Genomic DNA, 21,624 nt, shown 5'->3' with positions numbered 1-21,624 from the left:
AAGCATACACTTTCACATACTGTTTCTGTAGGACTGCTACTTTTCCCCATGTTCTGTTTTTTTTTTAATGACACCAAGTGCTATCCCACAACAACATTTCTACACTGTTGCTTTGTAGAAATGTTCTCTCCGGATCTGTATCTTGTTTGGAGAGGCAGGCTTCGTTTTAGTGGTTATACAGAAAATGGTGGTTATTATACTGGATACTCCCGTGATGAATGCATTACAAAATGTAGATGGACATGAAATTAGCTCAGATTTGATACTACAGAGAAGTTCTAAATCTGGTTTAATGGCTGGGTAAGGGAGATAATGTACCTTCTCTATAGCACTGCATTTGCATGAGATGTGCATTGATATTATTAAATAACAGGAGTGGGATTGTGTATAGTAAATTTGTGACATATTTATTTTCTGGAAAATAAAACATTTCTATAAAACTTCTGACACACTTTTTTCTTGAGTGTGGGGCAAACTAGTGGGAATGGAATAGACGACAGTACAGGTGTGTGACAACGAGAACATTAAGCTTCCATTGTCCTCAGTTATATATGTTCACAGCTCTGTTATTTTCCATGTTGCTGGCTGAGATGCTGCCCCCACTGTGCATTTCTTAAATAAAGTTTTAGTTAAGTGGAAGGCTATTCTTAATGTAGTATGTTTCTCAGGCATGTAATCCTTCCCAGATAGCAGTGGTCCACTGACTTCCACACTCTATTGATAACTCTGTTTACATCAAAGCAATTTATACCACCAGAATGTCATTCTTGACCCTTAAATCAAGGGTCCAGGGTTATCCTCACCTACTCTTTTTCTTGCTTCCTTCTCATGAACCTGAGTAACGAGAGAACTCCAACAAAGACGCACAGTTATATTTAATTAAAAAAGGCAGTTCCAGCTGGAGAGGGCATCCCAGAACTTGAAGGATTTTCATTATCTGGATCCAAATTCTGCCTCTTGGGTTCATCTCTAGTTATACCAAAAAAAGGGAGTCCCAAGAGACGGAAGGATCTTTCTATTGATGTGCCTACAGAAATGACTGTAGCAGCAATACTAATCATGGGTGAATCTGGAAATGTGCTGCAGTTGGCCAGTACCAAAGCTTAACGAAACCCAACTCAGTTTACTTCGTCACAGTTCATATCAAACAAAAGTAGACTGAAGAAGTTGGAAAAAAAGTTGGTATAAACTACGCTGAAATCACTGCTGTTTCCCATGTTCATGACCAGCTACTTGATATATGTGTGCACGTTAGATACATGTACAGCTACTGTCAGCTCAGCAGCAGCAAAAACCAAACCTTGTTTAAAGTCTTCATGGTCCCTTCCCTGGATCACAGCTAGGCCCGCCCAGAACCAGCACCTCATTCATCACAGAACCAGCTCCCATGCACGTTCAGGAACTAACTGAACTCACCTAAAAATGTAGCTGCATCACTGGCCAAAATCATTTGTTTTTCAAAACACTAAATTGTGCTAGGCTGAAAATATGTCCATTGCATGGTCCAGTTCATGAACATCAACAGCCCTCAAGCCAAAGTGGGCTGTGGAAGGCAGAATTTTTGGTTTGCAGGCCCAAATATGTAGAGAAAAATTGTCTGGGCCATTAAAACAGGCCTTGTGCCATAGCCAAACATCTCAGCCAACAAATATAATGCACCACGCTAAGATCTCACTGTACTGATATTGTGAATAAACTAAATGAATTCTGACTTTCTTTATTGGCTTGTAAAGATGGCATAATTATTGATCCAATTTGTTAATAAACAGCTTAGTAAATCATGAGCTAGGTTAGCCATAAAACTTATGGGTATTAAAATAATTATACTTATGTCACTTACAGAGACATGGCTACTTTTTAATCAGATACATTGACAAAATCTGTAATGTGCACAAACTCCAAACCTTGCTGCCTTTTTTCCCCAATAGTAATAGGTATTTGTTATTAGCATCTCATTTATATGTATATATTTTAATTTATAATACTAATTATTGGCTGCTCATTAGAACTATGTACTAAATGTGCAAGTCAACATGAAATTGTAAGCTTGTGCTTACTTTTTAAAAATGTTTTCAAATAAAAACAACCAGCCACCAGTATTGTCTGATTTTTAAAAAAACTATATATTTATTAACCAAAGGAGTTTTGTCATTATAACCAGGGCTTTAGAGCAGAGCCCGGAGCTGCAGCGTGGACCAGTAGATTTTATGCCCAGAGCGGAACAATTGAAAAATGTGATTGTTCCAAATCCCTGATTATAACTAGAACTTACATATGACTAACCAGCATTGTCTGCATTGCACTGTTAGATATCAAAATATGGTGCAGTGGGGCATTCACGAAGTCGTATTCAGCTGTCCAAATGAACGTAGGTTTAAATACTTTTATACACATTAAACTGCGCCCCCCTCCCCAACTCATATACATACACTCTGGGGGTAACAAGAAGTTTGGCGGCGCTAAGATAACTGAGGCCCATGCTGTGACAGTGTATGTGAGAGGTGCCTCCTGTTCTCTCAGATGTAATAGCTGCATAGCTAAATACAGATATCTTGAAGCTAAATGTTCTGTGGCAGATCCTACTATGCTAACCCCAATCTGTGTCTTCCTATACTTCATACACATACAAATACAATTCATAGACTAACCTGGTATGGGAATACTAAAAACAGACTGCTCTTATATGCTGATTGGAGCACTCCAGAGAACTGAGCCAATAAACATTGACCTGGATGAAGATGAATTTTCTGTCAGAATGAGCAGTGGGGATCCACCTCTGACTGCACTGTCATAGGGAGCTGTGCACCTGGGTCACAGCTATTCAGTAAGGGAGTTCACAAAAGAAACATTTTAGCTGATTCCATATGTTGGAACATTGATTATCAACACTACGTCAATAAACTCAGTATTTTACTCCATTTTCTCTGCTTTACTCCAACGTTCTCTGCATCACTAGTTCACAGGAATAGCTGCTGGGAAAGACTGGAATTGGATTTCTCTGTTGCTGCCTTCTCTTCCCCCCCCCCCCCCGCCCCGAATTACAAAGCACATCTGATGCCAATGTAGGTACGTATCACATATTTATTATCCCTTCATGCTGCATCATAGTGGCTTAGCAGACTCCTCCATCAGAGTGGACCTCCAGGCACTACAAGTAATAATAATAATAAATAATAATAATAATAATAGCTCTACTCCTCCTGAGACCAGTGCTTTTCACAATCCATGGTTGGTACCTCATGTTAATATAAATAAAGCAGTAACATCATTGCTTTCCAGTCAGACCAATTCCTTTGCTTTTCTGGAACGATTTCCCTCTCATCTGCTGGAACCTCACTCAACCACTGAGGCTTGAGGACCTAAGGCACACCTCAGTGGAGTGGAGCTAGAGCCAGGAAGCAGTTTATTATTTTCACTCAAAAATCAGCTCAATCTGAGAGCATCAGTTGTTTTGAAATTAGGAACATGTTAATTAGTCCTCTGCCCTCTACATCTGGGGCTAGACCTGGAAATGGAGAATTCCACCGGTAAACAATGGGACTGCCACAAGAGACAGGCCAGATTTACTAAGCATGCCACAGATTAGCAGTTTTACTTTAGAGCTCTCACTCCTGTACCATTCATGAGATGGAAGAACAGAGGGTAATAAATCCACATCTATAGACGCACAAGAGTGAGAAGCCAGGACTGGAACACTGGCCCTTCAGTTGTCAAAATACAAGCTTCTACCCCATGAACTAAAGGAGAACTAATTCCTAAGCTAGCAGAAGCAGCAGGTCACTTGTCCTTTGTACGGGCCAACGTCACTCACATACACGAAGAGCCAGAACAGTACAGGAGGGGCAGCAACTCTTCTTTTTTTGTCTTTCAAGACAAAAGTGAATAGAACAAAACAGAACTACCTGCTGGTCCCTGAGAGACTTTCCATTCTCTTCACCATCAGTCCCAGGGATCTTTCCAACTACACTGACAGTGTTCCCCAACCACACCTTATCATTAGTACAGTTTCCACAATACTATTCACATGGAGCCCTGAAATTAGCTGCAAGATTTCTAAGGGTAAAGTTGCATGGTCGAAACATGTAGCCAATACCCTCCTCTGCTTTTCATTTAATTCCATTAGTCATCATATCCAAGTTGCTTATTAATTCCTTGACAAGTTGATACAAGGCTGGCGATGACATTCTGCTGGAGTGGCAACACTAGGGAAAATGACAAATTTTCTTTGGTATTATTCTGCTCCTTGCCACAGCCTGTCTCGCTGAGCTTTCTTGAAGGAGGAGCTTTCTGCCTTTCCAAACAATCAAGGCTGAAGGAGGATATGACTGCTCAGTGATATATGAGGAAGTAATTTTAGGAGTTATGTTTAATGTTATGGGATACAAATAGCCCTTTTCAAAAGCAGAGAAAAAACAAGAGCATGACTCATGTCACTGCACTGCACAAGTTTCTACTGTGCAACTTCAGTCATAAAATGAAGCAGCAACATAGCTTCCCTGACAGCCAGGTTATACAGAGAGCTGGATGAAACACAGGGAATGCATTTAAGGTACACTGTTGCATCCCTCTTCCAAAAAGATCCAAATGCGCTTGGCAGACTGTGTATATTAGGATCACTTGCTTATTATTAACATGACACTACATCTGAGGCAGAATGCAAAATACATTCTGCGTCAGCAACACCATATAACAGTTCTTAGGGAGAAAAGTAAAGCAACCTAGCTACCATTGTGACTAGGCATTTTATAGTATTCTATCTGGTAATGCGTCTCCAATTGAAATTAGCCAAGTGGGATGCAGCCAGGACATAGGCTAATAGATCTACTTGTGTAAAAAGTGCTATACAAACTTTAATTATTATAAGTGACAAGGAATTTTCTTTTATGCCCTCTCTGAGAGGTGATACCATTAGCAGCACAGTGTCCCATAGTATCACAGGACACAGTTTCAAAAGATTCTGTGGAAATAATACCATCTTCTGAATTGCTAACACCACTTATTCCTGCAGCATTCTTGCAGCTCTATCCAAGTATACAGACCAGCCCAGACCCTCCGTAGTGTACAGGGGTTCTCAGGACAGTTTTTTGGTGGGGGCCTCAGAGTGTGGCGATGGCTCACACGCTCACACTTTTTCCTAAAATATTTAATTAGCATTAGGAAAAAAATAAATACGTATATACACAAGTCCAAACCATTGTAATGTATTTATTGCTAGCTAGTAAATCAGTTGTGAAAAGTGATGTTAACAAACACACAAGTAGCATTTTTCACAGCAGACTTACTCATCCTTGCAAAGACTGGAGACAAAGACTGGATGGGGGGTCAGGAGAGGTAGCAAGCGTCTAGAGCCCAACTCCTGCAGCCAGAGCCCGAAGGTCCATGGCCAGAGCCTGGGGCCTGCCACTGCACAGCCGGAGCGCAAAGCCCCTCAGCAGGAGCCTGCTGCCCCACCACCCCAGAGTGGAAGCCCAAAGCCTGAGCCCAACCATCCCTGGGATAGTGGGGAACTCACCAGCTGCCTGCTCCTGCAGGTTGTGCCTCAGGTGTCTCCAGAGGGGGGGGTAGGACCCAACCCCTGCTGGCAGCCTCAGCAATCAACACCAAGGTAGAGCATCCATGAGCAAGGGGGGGGGGGAGACTACTTCCTCCCACCCCACCCCCCTGCCATCACAGCCCAGATTGCTGTGGCGGAAAGAAAAGCCCCTGGTGGCCACATTTGAGAAATGCTGGTGTAGGATATCTGATGAGATTATAGCGCAAGGTGGAATGGCAGTTGGCTTTCTTGAGGCTGGTGATGGAAAAAGAGAAATTACTGATAACCAAGATAAGACTAAGTAAAAGCCTATTTTACATAGTATATAGCTGGGCCTAGATCTTTAGAAAATTTTTAGATTCTCTTCATGCTCATATTCTCTTTACTACTCTGTGCAAGAGACCAGAATATGGACTTTTTCAAAAGGTAAATTCTAAACAAGTGACACAGTGTGGGGGACTTGTCTCCTAGTCTCCAGTTTTCATATGCAGGCTCCCTAGTGGCAGTTCGGCATTGAAGTGCAGGAGAAAACTGCCCAATAAGGATGACTCCTTCAGGTGGGAGGCTTGGCTCAAGATCAGTCTCTCCCTACACTCTGTTCAGAGAAGGAGCTAGAGGTTGGTCTGCTCCTTCCTTTCCCACCCAAGAGCTGGCTGGGAAGGAGCAGCTCCCTTTACAGTGCATTGGTATTGTTATCTTTATTATTTGCACTGCCACTTCACATTTTCAAAGCACTTTACAGACATTAGCTGGAAGCCTGAAGCTAACCAGCTTCATTTAGCAATGACCATCACTGTGATAAAGAGATACACATCTTTATGCATATGCAGTCAACCAAAAATTCAGAAGCAAATACCGAGAAAATGCATGTAATTTGCTGATTTAGCCTTATTTCTGTTGTCATTCTCTAGGCAGGCAGTGACTTAAGGCTTCCATAGAAGCCTTCTGTAGAAGCATCTTCACAGTTTTAAAATGAACAACTATATATAACCCTATATATATAAAATGAACAAAATATTCGTCTTTAGGGCCCCCAGTGGGCTAGCTTTCCAGCCATCATTTATAAGCATTGTGACATAGCATGGCCAAAGGGCTGCAGGAGAGTGATAGGTGGGAGATATGTAAGCCCCAGGATAATGAGAGCCAGTGGTTGAACATGAAAAGGAAATCTATGCCTTTTGTAGTGCCAATGATTTGGAGAGAGCCAACAGATCAGACCAGCAATTGTTACTTCCGCATGGTGCCTCCAGTTGGGAAAGGTGTGTCAAAGAAGAAAAAGTGGACTGTGCATTATCCAAACATTCCATCAGCTATACGCCCAGTACCCCACGGAGAAGGACTGCCGGTTCCTGATGCACCAGAATCATTCTCACTTGAGTCAGACGAGGAAGAGGAAGAGGATGAAACTTCTGGTCCTGAACCATCAATGTCACAGGACCCACATTTTCCCCCATCCTCCTCCTCTGAACCACACCTCATAACACAAGGTGAACTGAATGACCTTGTCAGGGATTTGGAACTACCCAAGAGTAAGGCAGAGCTGTTGGGCTCCAGACTACAGCAGTGGAATCTCCTGGCAGGTTATCAGGGCAAATGGAGCCCATCAGTGTTTGCAGACTATTGCTGGACAGTGACAAGAGATGCTCCATTTAATGAATACAAGAGACAAGCCAAGAAGCGCCGAGTAGACACTGAGTAGGACTAAACTGTGTACATAATAGTTTTTTGCCTTTTGTTTCATAATAAATTTTATTTATATAACCCTTTTGCTGATTTTTAAAGTGTCACATAAACAGGACAGGTGAAATATTATCATGTAAAGCAACCATAAACACATGAAAAGACCTAGGTTTTCAATTTATGATTAAAACTCTACTATCTACACAATATACCTAGACATAAAATGTAAAAACTTAAATATCTTAGAAACAGTAGCCAATCAGTTGTTTTAATTGTCATATTTGAATTCAGCACATCAAAATACATAATAAATATCACATTTTATCTCTGAAGCAGACGACTTCTCAAAAATTGTAGGCCAGTGTTATTAGTATATGTGTGTGTGTGTGGTGGGTGTAGGGCCCCCAGTGGGCAGGCACCAGCACAGGTCAGTGGGACTCCTGGCCAGTTCAGCTAAGAAAGGCGGGGTCAGGGGTCAGTTCCCAGGGGAATGGTAGGACTCTGGCCTGGCATCACCCGCCCAGGGAAGAGGGTAACCATATTTCAGGTTCCCCAAAAGAGGACACTGGGGAAGAGGGAGCTGGAAGGGGGTATGGTTGGGGGTGCTGGAGGCGTGTGTGCACACTGGGTTACCTAGGGGGTGCTGGATGGTGTTGCTGTGGCATGGATACTCACTGGAGGTGAGGGGCAGTGTCACTGGCTCTCACAGTGGTAGGCGCAAGCCCAGAACCCAGTGCCAGCCGTCAGTCAGTGACTCCCTGCGGGACCCCCTTGCCAGGGCCGGAACCCAGGTTGCAGGGGAATGGACCAATCAGCTTCTGCAGATGCAGCGGCGGCACCAATCCGGGCTCTTTCTGAGCAGCAACTGTCAGCTGCGAAAGCGGCCTGGACTTGAATTTTAAAGTGTGATTCTCAGAACGTGCGGTGCAGCTGACTGCAGGAGGAATCACATGGTGCCTAAAACCGGCCCTTTGGACTATTCAGCCAGCCCCAGCCCCGCCCTCTCTCTAGCTGCAGGCCAGGCAGCCAGAGTGAGCAAATGGCAGCTGGAGAGAGAGCCGGGAAAAGGCAGCTCTCCTTGGGCAAGGCCGCCTGCATCCTCACTGGGGCATCCCGGGGCTTCGGCCGGAGCCTGGCCCTGCTGCTGGCCCCGAGGCTGGAAACTGGCTCCATCCTGATCCCGGTGGCCCGATCGCAGGGGGGCTTGGCCGAGCTGGAGGCTGAGTTGCGAGCCAGTTTCCCCAGCTTGAAAGTGCATTCCGTGCAGGCTGATCTGGGCACGGAGGACGGGCTACAGCTGGTGCTGCAAGCAGTCCAGGACAAGCTGCCGGGAGCTGCTGATCTGGAGCGGCTCCTCGTCATCAACAACGCGGGATCACTTGGAGACATCTCCAAATCCTTTCTGGATTTCACCAGCCCAGCCGAAGTCAACAGCTACTTTGCCTTCAATGTCACCTCGGCCCTCTGCCTCACATCCTCCATCCTGAAGGCCTTCCCGGGGCACCCTGGCTTGTGCAAGACTGTTGTGAACATCTCCTCACTGTGTGCCCTGAAGCCCTTCAAGAGCTGGACGTTGTACTGCACTGGGAAGGCCTCGCGGGACATGATGTTCCAGGTGCTGGCCCTTGAAAACCCGGAGGTTAGAGTGCTCAGCTATGCCCCAGGGCCGCTGGACACGGAGATGCAGCAGCTGGCCCGCACCAAGTCCGGAGACCCGGACGTGCGCCAGCAGTTCCTGCGCATGAAGCAGAGTGGGCAGCTGCTGGACTGCGGCGTGTCCGCCCGGAAGCTAGTGGCTCTGCTGCTGGAGGACACGTTCGCCTCCGGGGCACACGTAGACTTCTATGAAATCTAACCCGCCAGCCTGCTGCTCCCCCCACGCCGCGGCCGCTGCTTCTGCAACTCAGCTCCTATAAAACGCCCTGGGCTTTCAGAAGGGAACCAGCTGCTGGCCTGTGACTCTCCTTTCAGCGGACCGCCCACCAAGCGGGGCCTTGGCCGGGGAGCTGTGGTAACTGGGCTTGCCGAGCCAGCACTCCCCGGACAGGTCACAGGGGCAGCAGCACGGGGTTGGGAGGCGGCGCACACAGCGCGGTCACCCTGGCAACCGCCGCTCAGGGCTCCCCCCACTCCCAGCTGCCTGCCCGGCCCGGCGGCGCGTCTCCCCCGCCTACGTGGCTCGGGCCCCAGGCTACCCCTCCCCCCGCGCGGGGAGCCGTTGAGCCGCGAGCGGTGAAGGTCGTTGCTGCAGATGTTACCGCGCATGCTCAAATGTCCGGCCCCAGTCGTAGCGAGGTGGCTCATCCCGGGGGGGGGGGGCTACGCCGGGCGCAGTGACCAGGCCCGGGCCAGGGTCTCGGGCTTGGCGGCCGCCGGCGGCGCTGGGCAGGACCCTCCCTGGGCGGCCCTCGCAAGGTCGCAGCTACCTGCAGCGGTGATCGCCGAGCCCCGCCCGCTGTCGCGTTACCTCGGCTCGGCAGAGCCGGGGCCAGAGCGAGTAGGTGTTTAAACGGGCAAGTGAAATGTCATTGATTATTGGCGGTTATTCTTGTATCAGTCCGCGCGGCAAAGGGGGAGCACGTGCGTGCTGGGGGTAGGCTGGGCCGGGCCATGTTCATGGCAGGTTGCAGGTCTGGTTAACCCAGCAGCATTCTTAGTAAGGGGGGAAGTTGACTGGCCATTCCCGGGGCATGAACTTTGTACATCTTTGAAACACGATGCACCCCAGGGCTCCTGTGTTTGCAAGGGAATACCGGCTAAAAGCTACACGTATTGCATAAGCGACAAATTGTGTTTCTTCTGGCTAACTGTTACCCAGGGCTTACCCTGTATGTTGTTCAGGGTAGGGACTATATGTTATGTTTGTACATCACCTAGCCCACAATGAAGCTAGAGCATGTAGATGCTTCGGCAATACAAATTCAATAAGCAGATTTATCGTGGGGAGTGCTTGGTCCTTCTGGCTTGATGCTTCCTTATTAATGGGAAAGTTGGTATTGCACCCAGAGACTATGATTTTAAGTTTTTACAAACCAGAATAAAATTTTATTATATTGTGCTTCTCACATTCATAGTATCTCACCTACTTTACAGAGCAATGAGTGGGATGCATGTATACAAGAACTGTGTAGATAAACAAGAATCAGATGCTTACGGTGCCTTGAATATTAGAACTTTTGTGTTTTGTTTTAGGGCGGAAACTGGAATTCATCTTTTCAAATAGTGCAATGGGTTCTTTGATTTCATGTCCTGTCAACATGTGGCCCTACTAAAAGTTCAGCCTCCCTTCCCTCTACCTTTTTTTAGACAGCATTGGGCTGCAGCTCAAATCCTACTGTGGAATTTGAACTCTCCAACCTGTGTCCCATCAAGCCCTCCTTTCAAGCTCCAGCTTTCTTGCTATGGTCCCCCCTAGTTATGAAATCATCCCCTCTAAAGTAGGTGAGTGTATTTAGAACAGACTTGTGGCTCAAACACTTACCTGCTTCCTTCCATCCTAAAACTATAAGCACCTTTTTAAAAGATCTGAGAAGTGCAACTGCTTAATGAATAGCTCAAGGTCTACTTTATTTTAAAACACAAGTTCAAACAATTCACAAATATAGACAGTTTCAAATTATAAGCCTGTTTAAAAAGGCTCTGCTCTTTTGCATAAAAAGACAGGATACCTGGAAATACAGAAATTTTTTGCATCAAAGTTTCATCCAGGTGGCTAGATGATTTCAAGTTATTTATTACAGCTAAAAGTCTATAGCAAGATCTATAACAGGGAAAGTGGTAGAGGGAAAGAGGAGGCTAAAAACCTCCTAATTCAATAATTAGGTTAATTTTTTAGGCAGTTGGGGTGCCCTAAAAGAATCCTAATTTCTATGATCTTTATGATTTGGCTGCAAAATGGGATCCCAGTTTCACAGATAAGACTAAGTTCCAGATATCTGCATGACTTTATACACATTACTGTACATGTTAAAACCTGACCCAGGAGTCAAAATGACCGTGACTATCTCACTGATAAATGAGCTTATACAAAATTCTAAATTTACTTTAAAAAAAGATTGAAGGGGCTCCTTAGACAAACAGAAATCTTCAGACATATCAGCAAGGACATGCCAATAACAAATCACACAGGACCACTCCCTCCCCTCCTCACTCTTCACTGTAACAAAACATGAAAGGTGGAAGCCAAACATTCTCACCAAGAAAACAAACATCTTCCAGTGGAATTGACAGGACATCTTAATTTTATTGAGCCTGTTACAGTATTCACAATGGCACAAAGTGCTACCTAGCAGTTGTTTCAAGGCAGCATTGCTTGATATGAATCCAATGTACCCAGGGGGACCTAGACCCTGCCTCAAGCTTTCTTAAACCCTTCCTGCTGAGAACACCATTTTGCCTTGCATTTGAGTCAGTGTTGGAGAAGGCAGTGGTGTTACATGTTATGAAGCTTCAGCCATAGGATTCTGGTGGCAGGCAGTACATTCTCTATAGAGAAGAGAGAGAGAGAGAGAGAGACACACACACTTAGAGAAGGCCTGTGCCAAGGAGCGTCATCTCTCCACACATCTAAGATCATGCAGTCGACTCAAGACAGACCACTTTTTTGTCTTGTTAAACCACATATATTCTCCATAGAAATGAAGCAGTTTGATGCAAAGAAGGAAGTTGTAATGTATGTTTGGTTGGTTTCCATCTGCCCTCCAGGTAGCTTTTTCAGGCCCAATGATGTTCACACATGTGGAATGAGATAAAAAAGTAAGAATCTCAAAGCGTTGAAATCCTTGTGCATTGTTAAAGATAGGATTTTTTAGAAGGCTGGTGCCCCAAAATGAGTTTCTCTTGGGTCAGCTCAGGACTCCAGTGTACAACTAATATTAAAAAACAAAGATCACATTTCTGTTTGGGGAATATAGTTCCAATTTGATAGCCAGTAGTAAAACTTTTCCAGAGTTTGCAGACCCTTCAATATACAAATTCAAACATCTTTAAAATGCCATTCTTGTAAGAGAAATACGAGATTCCAGAAGCCATGTAATGCCTCTGTTTTGTTCTTGAGAGATAATGGGTCTGACTTGATTGTCTTCAGCAAAAGGGAAGCAGCTAAAGGCTGGGGGGAATTTTCACATTCATCCTTCCAAAAAAAATACTGACAAGTTCTAAGCACTGTTCGCAGAGTGACACTGCTTGAGTCTTGGTCAAGTACAACAAGTATTTCCAGTAGAGAAATTGCATTTCCAGTGCTGGGATACTGGCTTTTCCCCCATGTGCAGGGTCAGCAGGTGGAGGTGCGCTTCCTGTACTGCTGAATAAGGGGGACTAGGCACTCTGGAAGTCCAGTCTGGAGCAAGAAGGGGTGATCCAGAAGCTCTTGTGCTGTTGCTCTTTCTAGGGGATCTCGTGTCAACATCCGTTCCAGGAAGTCTCTCAGAACTGGAGAAGTCTGTGGAAAAAGAACCAATCAGGTCAAGCGACATATGGAGGCAGGTCAAAGATTATACAATAGTAGGTTTAAAAAAAAGAAGATTCCTGCGCTTGATTAAGTGAAAAATCAGGTGTTCCCGAACAAAAATTTAATGGGGGAAGGACTCCCTTGTGGATATTCTGCAGTACTTCATGTTAACAGTAGGTGCTCTATTTGCACATTCGTGTACTGTAGGTCATCATTTTTATTGGAGTTGGCAAATGGGGAGTATGGGATTGTCTCTCCTTGTCCCCGGATTTATGTTAGTTTTTGCCTATCTTTCTGTTCTTTGCTGTGTGTGGTTTGCAAGAAAAAACTCATCAGAACTCTTTTTTTCTGAAGAGACAATAAATGTCCCTTCAGAAATTAAGATTTTAGTAAATTAATCCTTGTTCCTACTGGTCACGGAGAGGGATTGGGGAAAATGGCCCAAGGCAGCAAATTTAAAAAAAATTCAGAATGAATCTCCAATGTTTGGAGTGGAAATCTGGTACAGCTGGTATTTGAAGATGAGTAAATCTGCACATACTTAAAAACATTAGATCTGAACACCATTGCAATGTTTTAATCATTTTTAATGGGACGTTGTATGTACAGCTCCCATTAACAACGGGATCTGGATGTCTAATGTCACATGCTGGACATTTATTTCTCTATATCAACATCAAAAGTAGGTAACAAGTAATCACAACTTACACCTCTATTTTAATGTCACTAATTAAATTTGTTTTTGTATAGGGATAATTTTCACAGTTTGAGTTCACTTACAGCCAGATTCTGCCAGGCCTGTTTGCATTAAGTAGTACTTTATTGCATGAGTAATTTCACTGACTTAACTGGGGCTACTTGAGGGGTGAGGCATTACTTAACTAAATACAGGTGGCAGAATCTGGCCATTAGTACTAAGTCTGTAAAACTGTCTATATTTTGAAAGAAGAGGTGAATTCTGCTTAATCTGGTCAACTCAGTACTGCACTAGTTGATCATAGTAACAGTTAATTGTAGTAATGGAGCACTGAATCCTCTGTTGCAACTGAGCTGAAGTCACATGGGTGGAGGGAGTGCTGATCATAGGTACTTTTATGGTCCACATTCTGGTCCCAAGGTCTGTAAATCAATTCACTCCCCCATCCCAAGATAATTTAGAGAACTCAAAGGCTATAAATTGTGCTGGTTGATAATTGCCCCAAAGGGGTCACCTCATCAGCCATGGGTCACTCTGAGGAAGGAGTGCATACACAGGGAGCAGGGCAGAACTGGCTCTATGTCACCTAAGGATTCTCTGGGGCCAAAATCTGGTCCTGAGATTTTAATATTAGTATTGCAAAGACAAAAAAACCAACAGCAATTTCTACTCATTTTATCCTGTTAAATTAACATTGCACTCTTAGTGGAATAATTCAGTTTTAGTAGTGAAGATCAGATACACAGGAAGAACATGATAATTCACAAAGCTATAAAAATGATTTGGTTTTTCCAACATCTGGAATGAAATAAAAAGAAAAATGTAATTTGTGACTGAAGAGGAAATCACTATTTCTGAACATTAGTGCTAATTTTCTATAAGTAATAATCAAGGTAGGTTTATTATCTGAGTGGCTGCAGTTCATTGCATGAGCCATCATTTACCTAGAATCATTCCTTTCTTTTAAATGGAAGGTGGCTTTGCAACTGAGAGCCATTAAAATGGAAGATTTCAAAACACCAGGTGCAAGGACCCTTGCATTTGCTACTGTGATGACTTTGCCCTGTTGAATTCAGCAAAATTTTTGCTCATGACTTTGCCAGGACCAGGATTTGATCTAATCCTATAAGGCAAGCAGTTCTACAATAACCGAAGACATTTTACTAGGGATAGTTTACACACTAGCCACTAGGTGTCAGTACCTTGCCATGGCATTGAGAGCTGAAAGAGACACTTGAGTAGTGTCTACTGAGTTTCATGGAAGCTCTGAGATAAATCCACCAGCCTGTTGCCTCCAGAGAACAGGAATGAAAGTGCCTTCCAAGAAACAATGTTCTGGTGTGATTGAGATTCCATAGCCAGATGTGATATATTAATAAACAGTCTATCTGGGCCTCAGCTACTTAGTCCCTACATGGCAATCAATTATTCATCAGGTGCCAAAGTGTCTGCAGACATACTGACCTTGTGAGAATTTTTCAGTTTAGGAGGAGAATTGTCACGGAGTCTTTTCATTGCTTGGACTGGTGAGTCACTGAAATAGGGGGGTTCTCCATCCACCATCTCTATCACCATGATCCCTAGAGACCAGATATCCACCTGCAGCAGCAGAGTTTTACATCTGTGAACACAGTCAATAGCAGTAGTCGACTGCTCTCTACTCATGATCTCTTTGGGGGTGAAGAAAAGGTTGCATCTCTAAAACAAGTGCTATAACATCTCAGACAGCTCTTTGTTCTTATTGAAAAAGTGAAATATTAAACCAGATTAGCACTAACTGGACCCTTTGCATGCTGTCTTAGCATAGATTGTGAAGACTGAATGGACTATGGAGACTGGCCTCCCTAAGAGGCTGCTCCTCCCAGGCTGGGACTCAGACACAGTGATGATGTTGTTTGGAGATGTCTGAGCAATGAATATGCAGTTTATCTGTTGTATGGATAAATAAAGGCTTATCAATCTGGTATCTGTCACCTGCCCTGCTGTTTCATAAAAATGTATGTGCATGTTTGTCAATGTTCCCTTTCCCTCATCTCTCCTCCTGGAAAATAGGATAAATTAATTCAGTGATTCCAATTCATGTTCCAAGCTTCTCCTTGCTAGAGTCTGTCCATGCATGCAGGGTTGTAGCAAGATTCAGTAACAGTTTAAATTTAGTTACACCCTGTTTATATTAGCAGACTAGTCAGGGAATAACTGTTGTAACCAAGTTTTCTGTCATAGTTGTATTTATGTTGATATGGGCGCTAACTTTCTCCTCAGAAGAGGAACAGATTGTTATCTCAGTGAGTCCCTGTAATATCTCAGGCTGTTATTTGCTAGCTCTTGCATTAGGAAAGCGGTAGATTACCTCAGTAGTGTATGGGGCCCTTGAAATAACCTCCGGAGCCATCCAGTATGGAGTTCCTACCAGGGACTTCCTTTTTGGTACATCTTTACTGATCTGAGCGCAAAAGCCAAAATCTGAGAGTTTCACCTGTGTGAGAGGGGGAAGAAGGAAGATCACTGGAATCTTTAACAAAGAAGGGAGTTGACAAAGGGACAAAGATAAAGACCAAGTGGAAAGAGGCAAGATGACTGGATAAGACAAAGAGAGAAAAGCAAAAGACGAGAAAAACAGAAGGGTAGGAGACTAAATAAGGTTACAGCAGCAGAAGATAAAAGAGAAGGTGAGACTAGGAAAAATGAGAAAGGGAAGGAGAGACTGATGGGAAAGGTCAAAAGCAAGAACCTGGGTGAGTTGGACACTGAGGAAGTTAAACAGAGGAAGCCTACCCTTCCATCGAGGGTCAGGAGAATGGAGTCGCTCTTAATGTCTCTGTGAATCACGCCCTGGGAATGCAAGTATGCAAGGGCTTGCAGCACTGACTCACACACTGTTGCAATTTGTTCCTCATTTAGCCTGAAATAAAACCCAGAATTATAAAGCTACCTCACATTTGACTGTACAGGTTAAATGAATAACAATCTCCTAAAAGTGCAGTGTGACCCTTCAATCAACTTCCTTTCTATTATCAGTAATTTTTCAAGATGTTTACTTTTAGTTCACAATGACTAAGTGTCCATATCACAATAAAACATGAGTGCAATCGGAAATGAGTTGTACCATTGTGGGTAATTTTTGAAAAAAAAATAAATAAAAAAGCCAAGAAGCAGATGAGCCTGGAGCCTCAACTACTTTATAATTCATCCCTATGTGGTTCCTTCAGCTCAGAGTTGAAGCAGAGCAATGTAGGAAAGCTTGTACTGCCGCTGCCCTGTTGTATTGATAAGTAGATTTTTGTGTCAAGGGCTGACAATTCAGAATCTTTCACAAGTATTAAATTCAGACAAATCATGTTTGTAAAATAGATTTTAGATTTAAACAAGAGCCGTGTCCCCAACTTCAGATTCCAAGCTGGTATGCTAAGCCAGTGGTTCTCAACCTGTGGCCCAGTCAGAACACAGCAGTGGCCCAGGCAACATCCTCAGTGTATGTATATTATGGTGACCAGATGTCCTGATTTTATAGAGACAGTCCTGATATCAGGGACTTTTTCTTATACAGGTTCCTTTTACCCCCCACCTTCTGTCCTAATTTTTCACACTTGCTATCTGGTCATCCTAATGTATATATAGGGGTGTGTGTGTGTGTGTGTAATATATTACACACACACACACACACACAAGCACAGAAAGTTTCCTTACCTCGTCAAATTTTTTTTAAACTTTATTTTTTATTTGTTTATGTTTAACATAGGTTTTTTTTTGGTCTCTGCTGCTTGATTGCTTCTAGTTCCAAATGAGGTGTGTGGTTGACCGGTCAGTTTGTAACTCTGAGGTTCTATTATATTACACTCAAGTCTAGTTAAAGCACAGAGTTTTTATATGTCCAATATTTCAAATACTGGGTCACCAGCAGAGAAAGCTTTGGGCCTTATGAACCTAGGTGCTTCCCACTTCCTAGGTCAGAGGAACCACCACTTATTGCAAAGGAATTGGTGGCTTCAGTTATAAAATTTGACAGTTACAGGGCATTGCAATCATGATCATTATAAAATCTTTGGAGAACAAAAATGAATTTCATGATGCAGGTCTTACAGTCATGCTATTGCCTATCGGGTAGCATAATTCTTTTCTTTGTACTTCATACCTGATTTGAGAGACAATGTCAGTGAGGGCTCCTCCCTGCAAAAATTCCATGAGCACCCAGAGTTCCTCTCCCACCAGGTAGCTTTTATACATCTCCACCACATTGACGTGCTGATAGTCTCTCATTATCACCACCTGAGAAAGTAGGAAATATGTTTCACCACACAAGATCACCACCCATAACCATAGAGCAAAAACCTTCCCCAAAGATCTAGGTGGGCTCCATTCGTCTTTCTGTCTCACATGATGTAGGCTCACTGAAACACTCTCATGCCCCCTCTCATTCTTATTATCAGACTCACTTCATTAAAAAGGAAGATGGTCCTTCTCTTTCCTCCTTTTACTATCCTCATCTCCTTACCATCTTTCCTCCATGAAAAACAAAGATGAGCCTATTGCTGGCCTTGCTTCATTACAGAAAGCACAGTCCACTGCTCGCCTGTTACCATCCTCACCTCATTAAAAAGAAGTTCCCGTCGCTGCTGCTTTCTCAGGTCCATCATCTTTACTGCCACCTGTCGCCCTGAATGCTTCTCACGAGCGATGCAGACAATGCCTGTGGATCCTTCACCAATCTTTACATAGTTCTCCAGCAATGTCCGGGGATCACCCTGGTCCACCACCATTCGGAGTGCGGCCTTGAACTGCTCATGAGTCACGACCGCAGGGTCTTCATTGGCCAACTGTCCTTTAGTGGAAGAGTCTTGGGATAGGTGAAGGTTGCTGGAACTGGTCTGAGTGTGTCTGTTTCGGGGGGATCCTGCTGGTGATGGCCTGCCCTGTGGCAATGTAGTTGCCCTCTCAATTGGGCTCTTCTGGGGGGTACCAGCTTCTGAAATCATCCTGGTTAAATCTGGTGCTGGCTGATCAGGCGGAAGAGACTGGGCTTTGGTTGAAGGGCTGCGTGGAGAACCCCATTGCTGAGGCCTGAAGAAAGCATTAGACTGAGAAGAGTGGATTAAAAAAAAAAGTGTGGATTAGATTAGTAAGAAACAGAAGGCTGCAGAGCTCAGAAGTATGTTATGCCAGTGTGGTCCAGTGAATAGTGCACCAGATTAGGAGTCAGGAGAGCTGGATGCTATTCCCTGTTCTGTCATTGACCTACAGGATGATTTGGGACAAGTCGCACAGGCCGATAATTTCAAAAGTAACAAGGGATTTCGGTGTCCATCCTGAGACACCTTCAAGGGGCTGAGTTTAAGAGGATAGGATCTAAGCACATTCTGAAAAAAAAAAATCAGGCCCCTAGAAAGTGTCTTAAATTGGACACCCAAATATGGAGGCACCCAAAATTACTAGGCACTTTTGAAAAATATGGTATGATCTGTGCCTCATTTTTTTCATCTGTAAAAATGGGGGATAATGAGTTGTACACACTTTGTCAATCACTTGAGGTTGATGGATGAAAAGTGCTATGTAAGTATTCAATTATGGGTGCAGGGAGAGATTTAAGTAGGCAGAATGTAATTCCCCAAATTGGAATTTGGCCAAGACAACAGAGTTAACATGCTTTGTTTTGGGAAAAGTGCCATGGGATTTTAATAGTGTAAATGGGCAGTGTCTCATTGGAAAGGTCAGACCTCCAGTAGCACAGAGCCATGTGACACCTTACTATGCCACTGGTTCAGGTCTGACTCAAAAGGAATCTGAATTACCAACACTCTTTCCTGCAGTACTCAGGACTCTCTCTGGAGACCTCCCACTCAAGTACTAAATAGGCACAACCCTATTTAGGGTACGAGAGCTAAAAAGATCACAGCTTGCAGTGAAAGAGCTTCAGAATACACATACTCTCACTCACACTAATAAAATGGATAGAGCTCCAGAAAGGATAAATCCTACAGAATTTAAGATATCTAAGCATCAGCGCTCACCTAGGCGATGTTGACTAAGTGAAATTCAGCATAAAGTGTGGTCAGCTGCAAAAGGAGAGAACCTGTTCCAGCTACACTCCACACTATCAGCTTCACCGGAAAGAGCTTAATCAAAACACTTTCCATTGCCAATCAGCAGCAAATCAATCATTTATAATTTATAGGTAAACAAATATTCAGTGGGAACAAACCTTTATCTGTCATTATTTAGATTGAGAGTTGAAGCTGATGGTGCAAGCGGAGAGGGAAGCGCAGATAATAGTTACTGCTGTAGAGAGAATTCTTCACTTCAGAAATCTTTTTGAGATACTGAGAGAGAGACTAAACTAGACCTTAACTATATAAGCCTGAATTTGTATTAAGGATTTCTGTTGACAATAAAAACTATAGACGTGTAACATCTCCATACACTCACTCATTATCAGGCACTCATATACAGATACGCGTTTGTGCAAACATGGCTATAAAGTCATTGGCACAAATAGAACGCAAATACTTACAAAAGTAACTGCCTGTTAGAAATGACTTCCTTCTCCCATAGCAGCTCTACCCCTGCATTCCAGCACAGACATGCTCCTGACAGGAAGGTATTTATTTCTGAACTGTTGTTTTGTTGCACAAAAAAAGGAGTGGGGTGTTTTTCTTTTTATATATAACCTAAAGCGCACAAAAGGCCTTTACATGCACACAGGCTCATACATGTCTGTCTAACCACATGCAAAGACATTTCCTGCTCCAGCCCTCTCACACCATGTATACACACGTTCCTAGGTTGATAACTGTGGGTGTTCCCTGGTCCATCTGTGTGGAGGATGACAAGCACACACTGTTCCATCCTTACACATTGTTCCCTGTCTGTTTGTCTAGGCATACCTATCCCCATTTTTATCCAACTGTGTTCCCAGGTCAGTCTGTCCAGGGTTACACATTTCCCTGTGTACATGTTATTTTTCCCCACTTCCACACACACACACACTTCTGTGAGAATATAGAGCAAGGTATCTCAGACAGGTCCTTTTTCTTGCTACAGGGGAGGGCAGACATGGTCATTCCTTACAGAGGCTTAGGGCCAGATCTTCAGCTGATGTAAATCAGCATAGCTCTATTTACTTCAGTGGCGCTAGTTTGACTTACACCAGATGAAGATCTGTTTTGCTTTCAGTGCCACTCACAGACAGGCAGAGAGACTTGTGCACAAAATGAGAAAGAAACAGGCCCAGAGACAGAGAGTTCTGTAAAGAGACAGAGTGAGGCACAGAGAAAGCAAGAAACACAGAGCTGTATTTGAAAATTAAGCGTCCTTTCTTTAAGGAAATGGAAGAATATTCCTGTGATTGTTCTCATTTGATTAAGGGCACCACCCTCCGGCATTTTATAGCAAATCAGTTCTGCTGGGTCAGAGATTCCAGTCCCCACCTGTTTTTGTCACCTTCCTTAGAATAAAGGGACATAGCAATAATTAGGAACTGACCTGCAGGGAACCAACCCATCTTACAGAAGGCACCAAACAGTTATTAGATGGTAATGACTTTTGAAATGACCTCAGTTTAATTGAAAACAGTGATCTAGAGGTTTTTTACTCTATAGCCATTATCAGTGCCATGAGCCATTGCACTAGTTGCTTTTTATTCTAGTTATACTCTCAAAACAAAGAGGCTTCCAGGGAATGGAATAGTTGTGAATCATCTCATCCCCATCAACAGTAGGGCTTAAATAGATTAGAGTCAGAGCTTAAAAAGTCAGAAGAGACCACTACATCTTCCAGTCTGACCTCCTGTATATCAAAGGCTGCCACTAAACCCAGCAATGGAAATCAGACCAAAGCAAGTGAGACCCACAGGAGACTAGACTATTATGTGCCACAGGCAGAGAACTGGAGGGACCAAGGTGCACCAGTGCCTGAGGCCCCTACAATGGCAGGGAGATGATTAAATGACATATACCACATAATCCCAGTAAGTGACCCACACCCTCCAGAGGAAGGTGAAAAAATACCAAGGTCATTGCCAATTTGACATGCGGGAAAAATTTCTTCCGGACCCCACATATAGCCACCAGTTAGATTCTGAGCAAGTGACATCAGCCAGCCAAGCACCTGCGAGAGAGAATGTTTGGTGCCACCTCAGAACCCTGGCCCACCACATCCAGTGTCCCATCTCCAACCATGGCCACCACTGATTCTTCAGAGGAAGGAGATAAAGAAAACCTCCCAGAATACACTGCGGGGGGGAATCCCTTCCTGACCCTTGGTGGTGGCTGG

General features: G+C 43.9%; 2 protein-coding genes across 7 annotated transcripts in view; one reads left to right on the top strand and one right to left on the bottom strand.

The window, feature by feature from the left end:
• Nucleotides 1–7,535: 7,535 nt before the first annotated feature.
• SPR (sepiapterin reductase) lies at nt 7,536–10,278 on the top strand. Its single transcript, XM_030559451.1, has one exon. It carries the CDS (start codon nt 8,253–8,255, stop codon nt 9,066–9,068), a length of 816 nt encoding a protein of 271 aa, XP_030415311.1. The 5' UTR covers nt 7,536–8,252; the 3' UTR covers nt 9,069–10,278.
• A 1,153-nt stretch (nt 10,279–11,431) lies between these two features.
• The window catches only part of LOC115650071 (serine/threonine-protein kinase PAK 6-like), an 87,762-nt gene continuing 77,569 nt past the window's right edge, over nt 11,432–21,624 (bottom strand). For all 6 annotated transcript variants that reach the window (XM_030559447.1, XM_030559446.1, XM_030559445.1 and 3 more), the window contains 6 exons: nt 17,946–18,434; nt 17,492–17,625; nt 16,135–16,261; nt 15,710–15,835; nt 14,824–14,958; nt 11,432–12,653 (listed from right to left, as the gene is read on the bottom strand). In XM_030559447.1, the coding sequence (XP_030415307.1) occupies nt 12,486–12,653; nt 14,824–14,958; nt 15,710–15,835; nt 16,135–16,261; nt 17,492–17,625; nt 17,946–18,434 (1,179 nt within the window). In that variant the 3' untranslated portion in view covers nt 11,432–12,485. The remainder of the gene's footprint in view (nt 12,654–14,823; nt 14,959–15,709; nt 15,836–16,134; nt 16,262–17,491; nt 17,626–17,945; nt 18,435–21,624) is intronic.

This window comes from Gopherus evgoodei, chromosome 4 (assembly GCF_007399415.2).
Source record: "Gopherus evgoodei ecotype Sinaloan lineage chromosome 4, rGopEvg1_v1.p, whole genome shotgun sequence".
Taxonomy (NCBI): Eukaryota; Metazoa; Chordata; order Testudines; family Testudinidae; genus Gopherus; species Gopherus evgoodei.
Note: the sequence above shows the minus strand (reverse complement) of the source record. Positions and strands in the feature narration are given on the sequence as shown.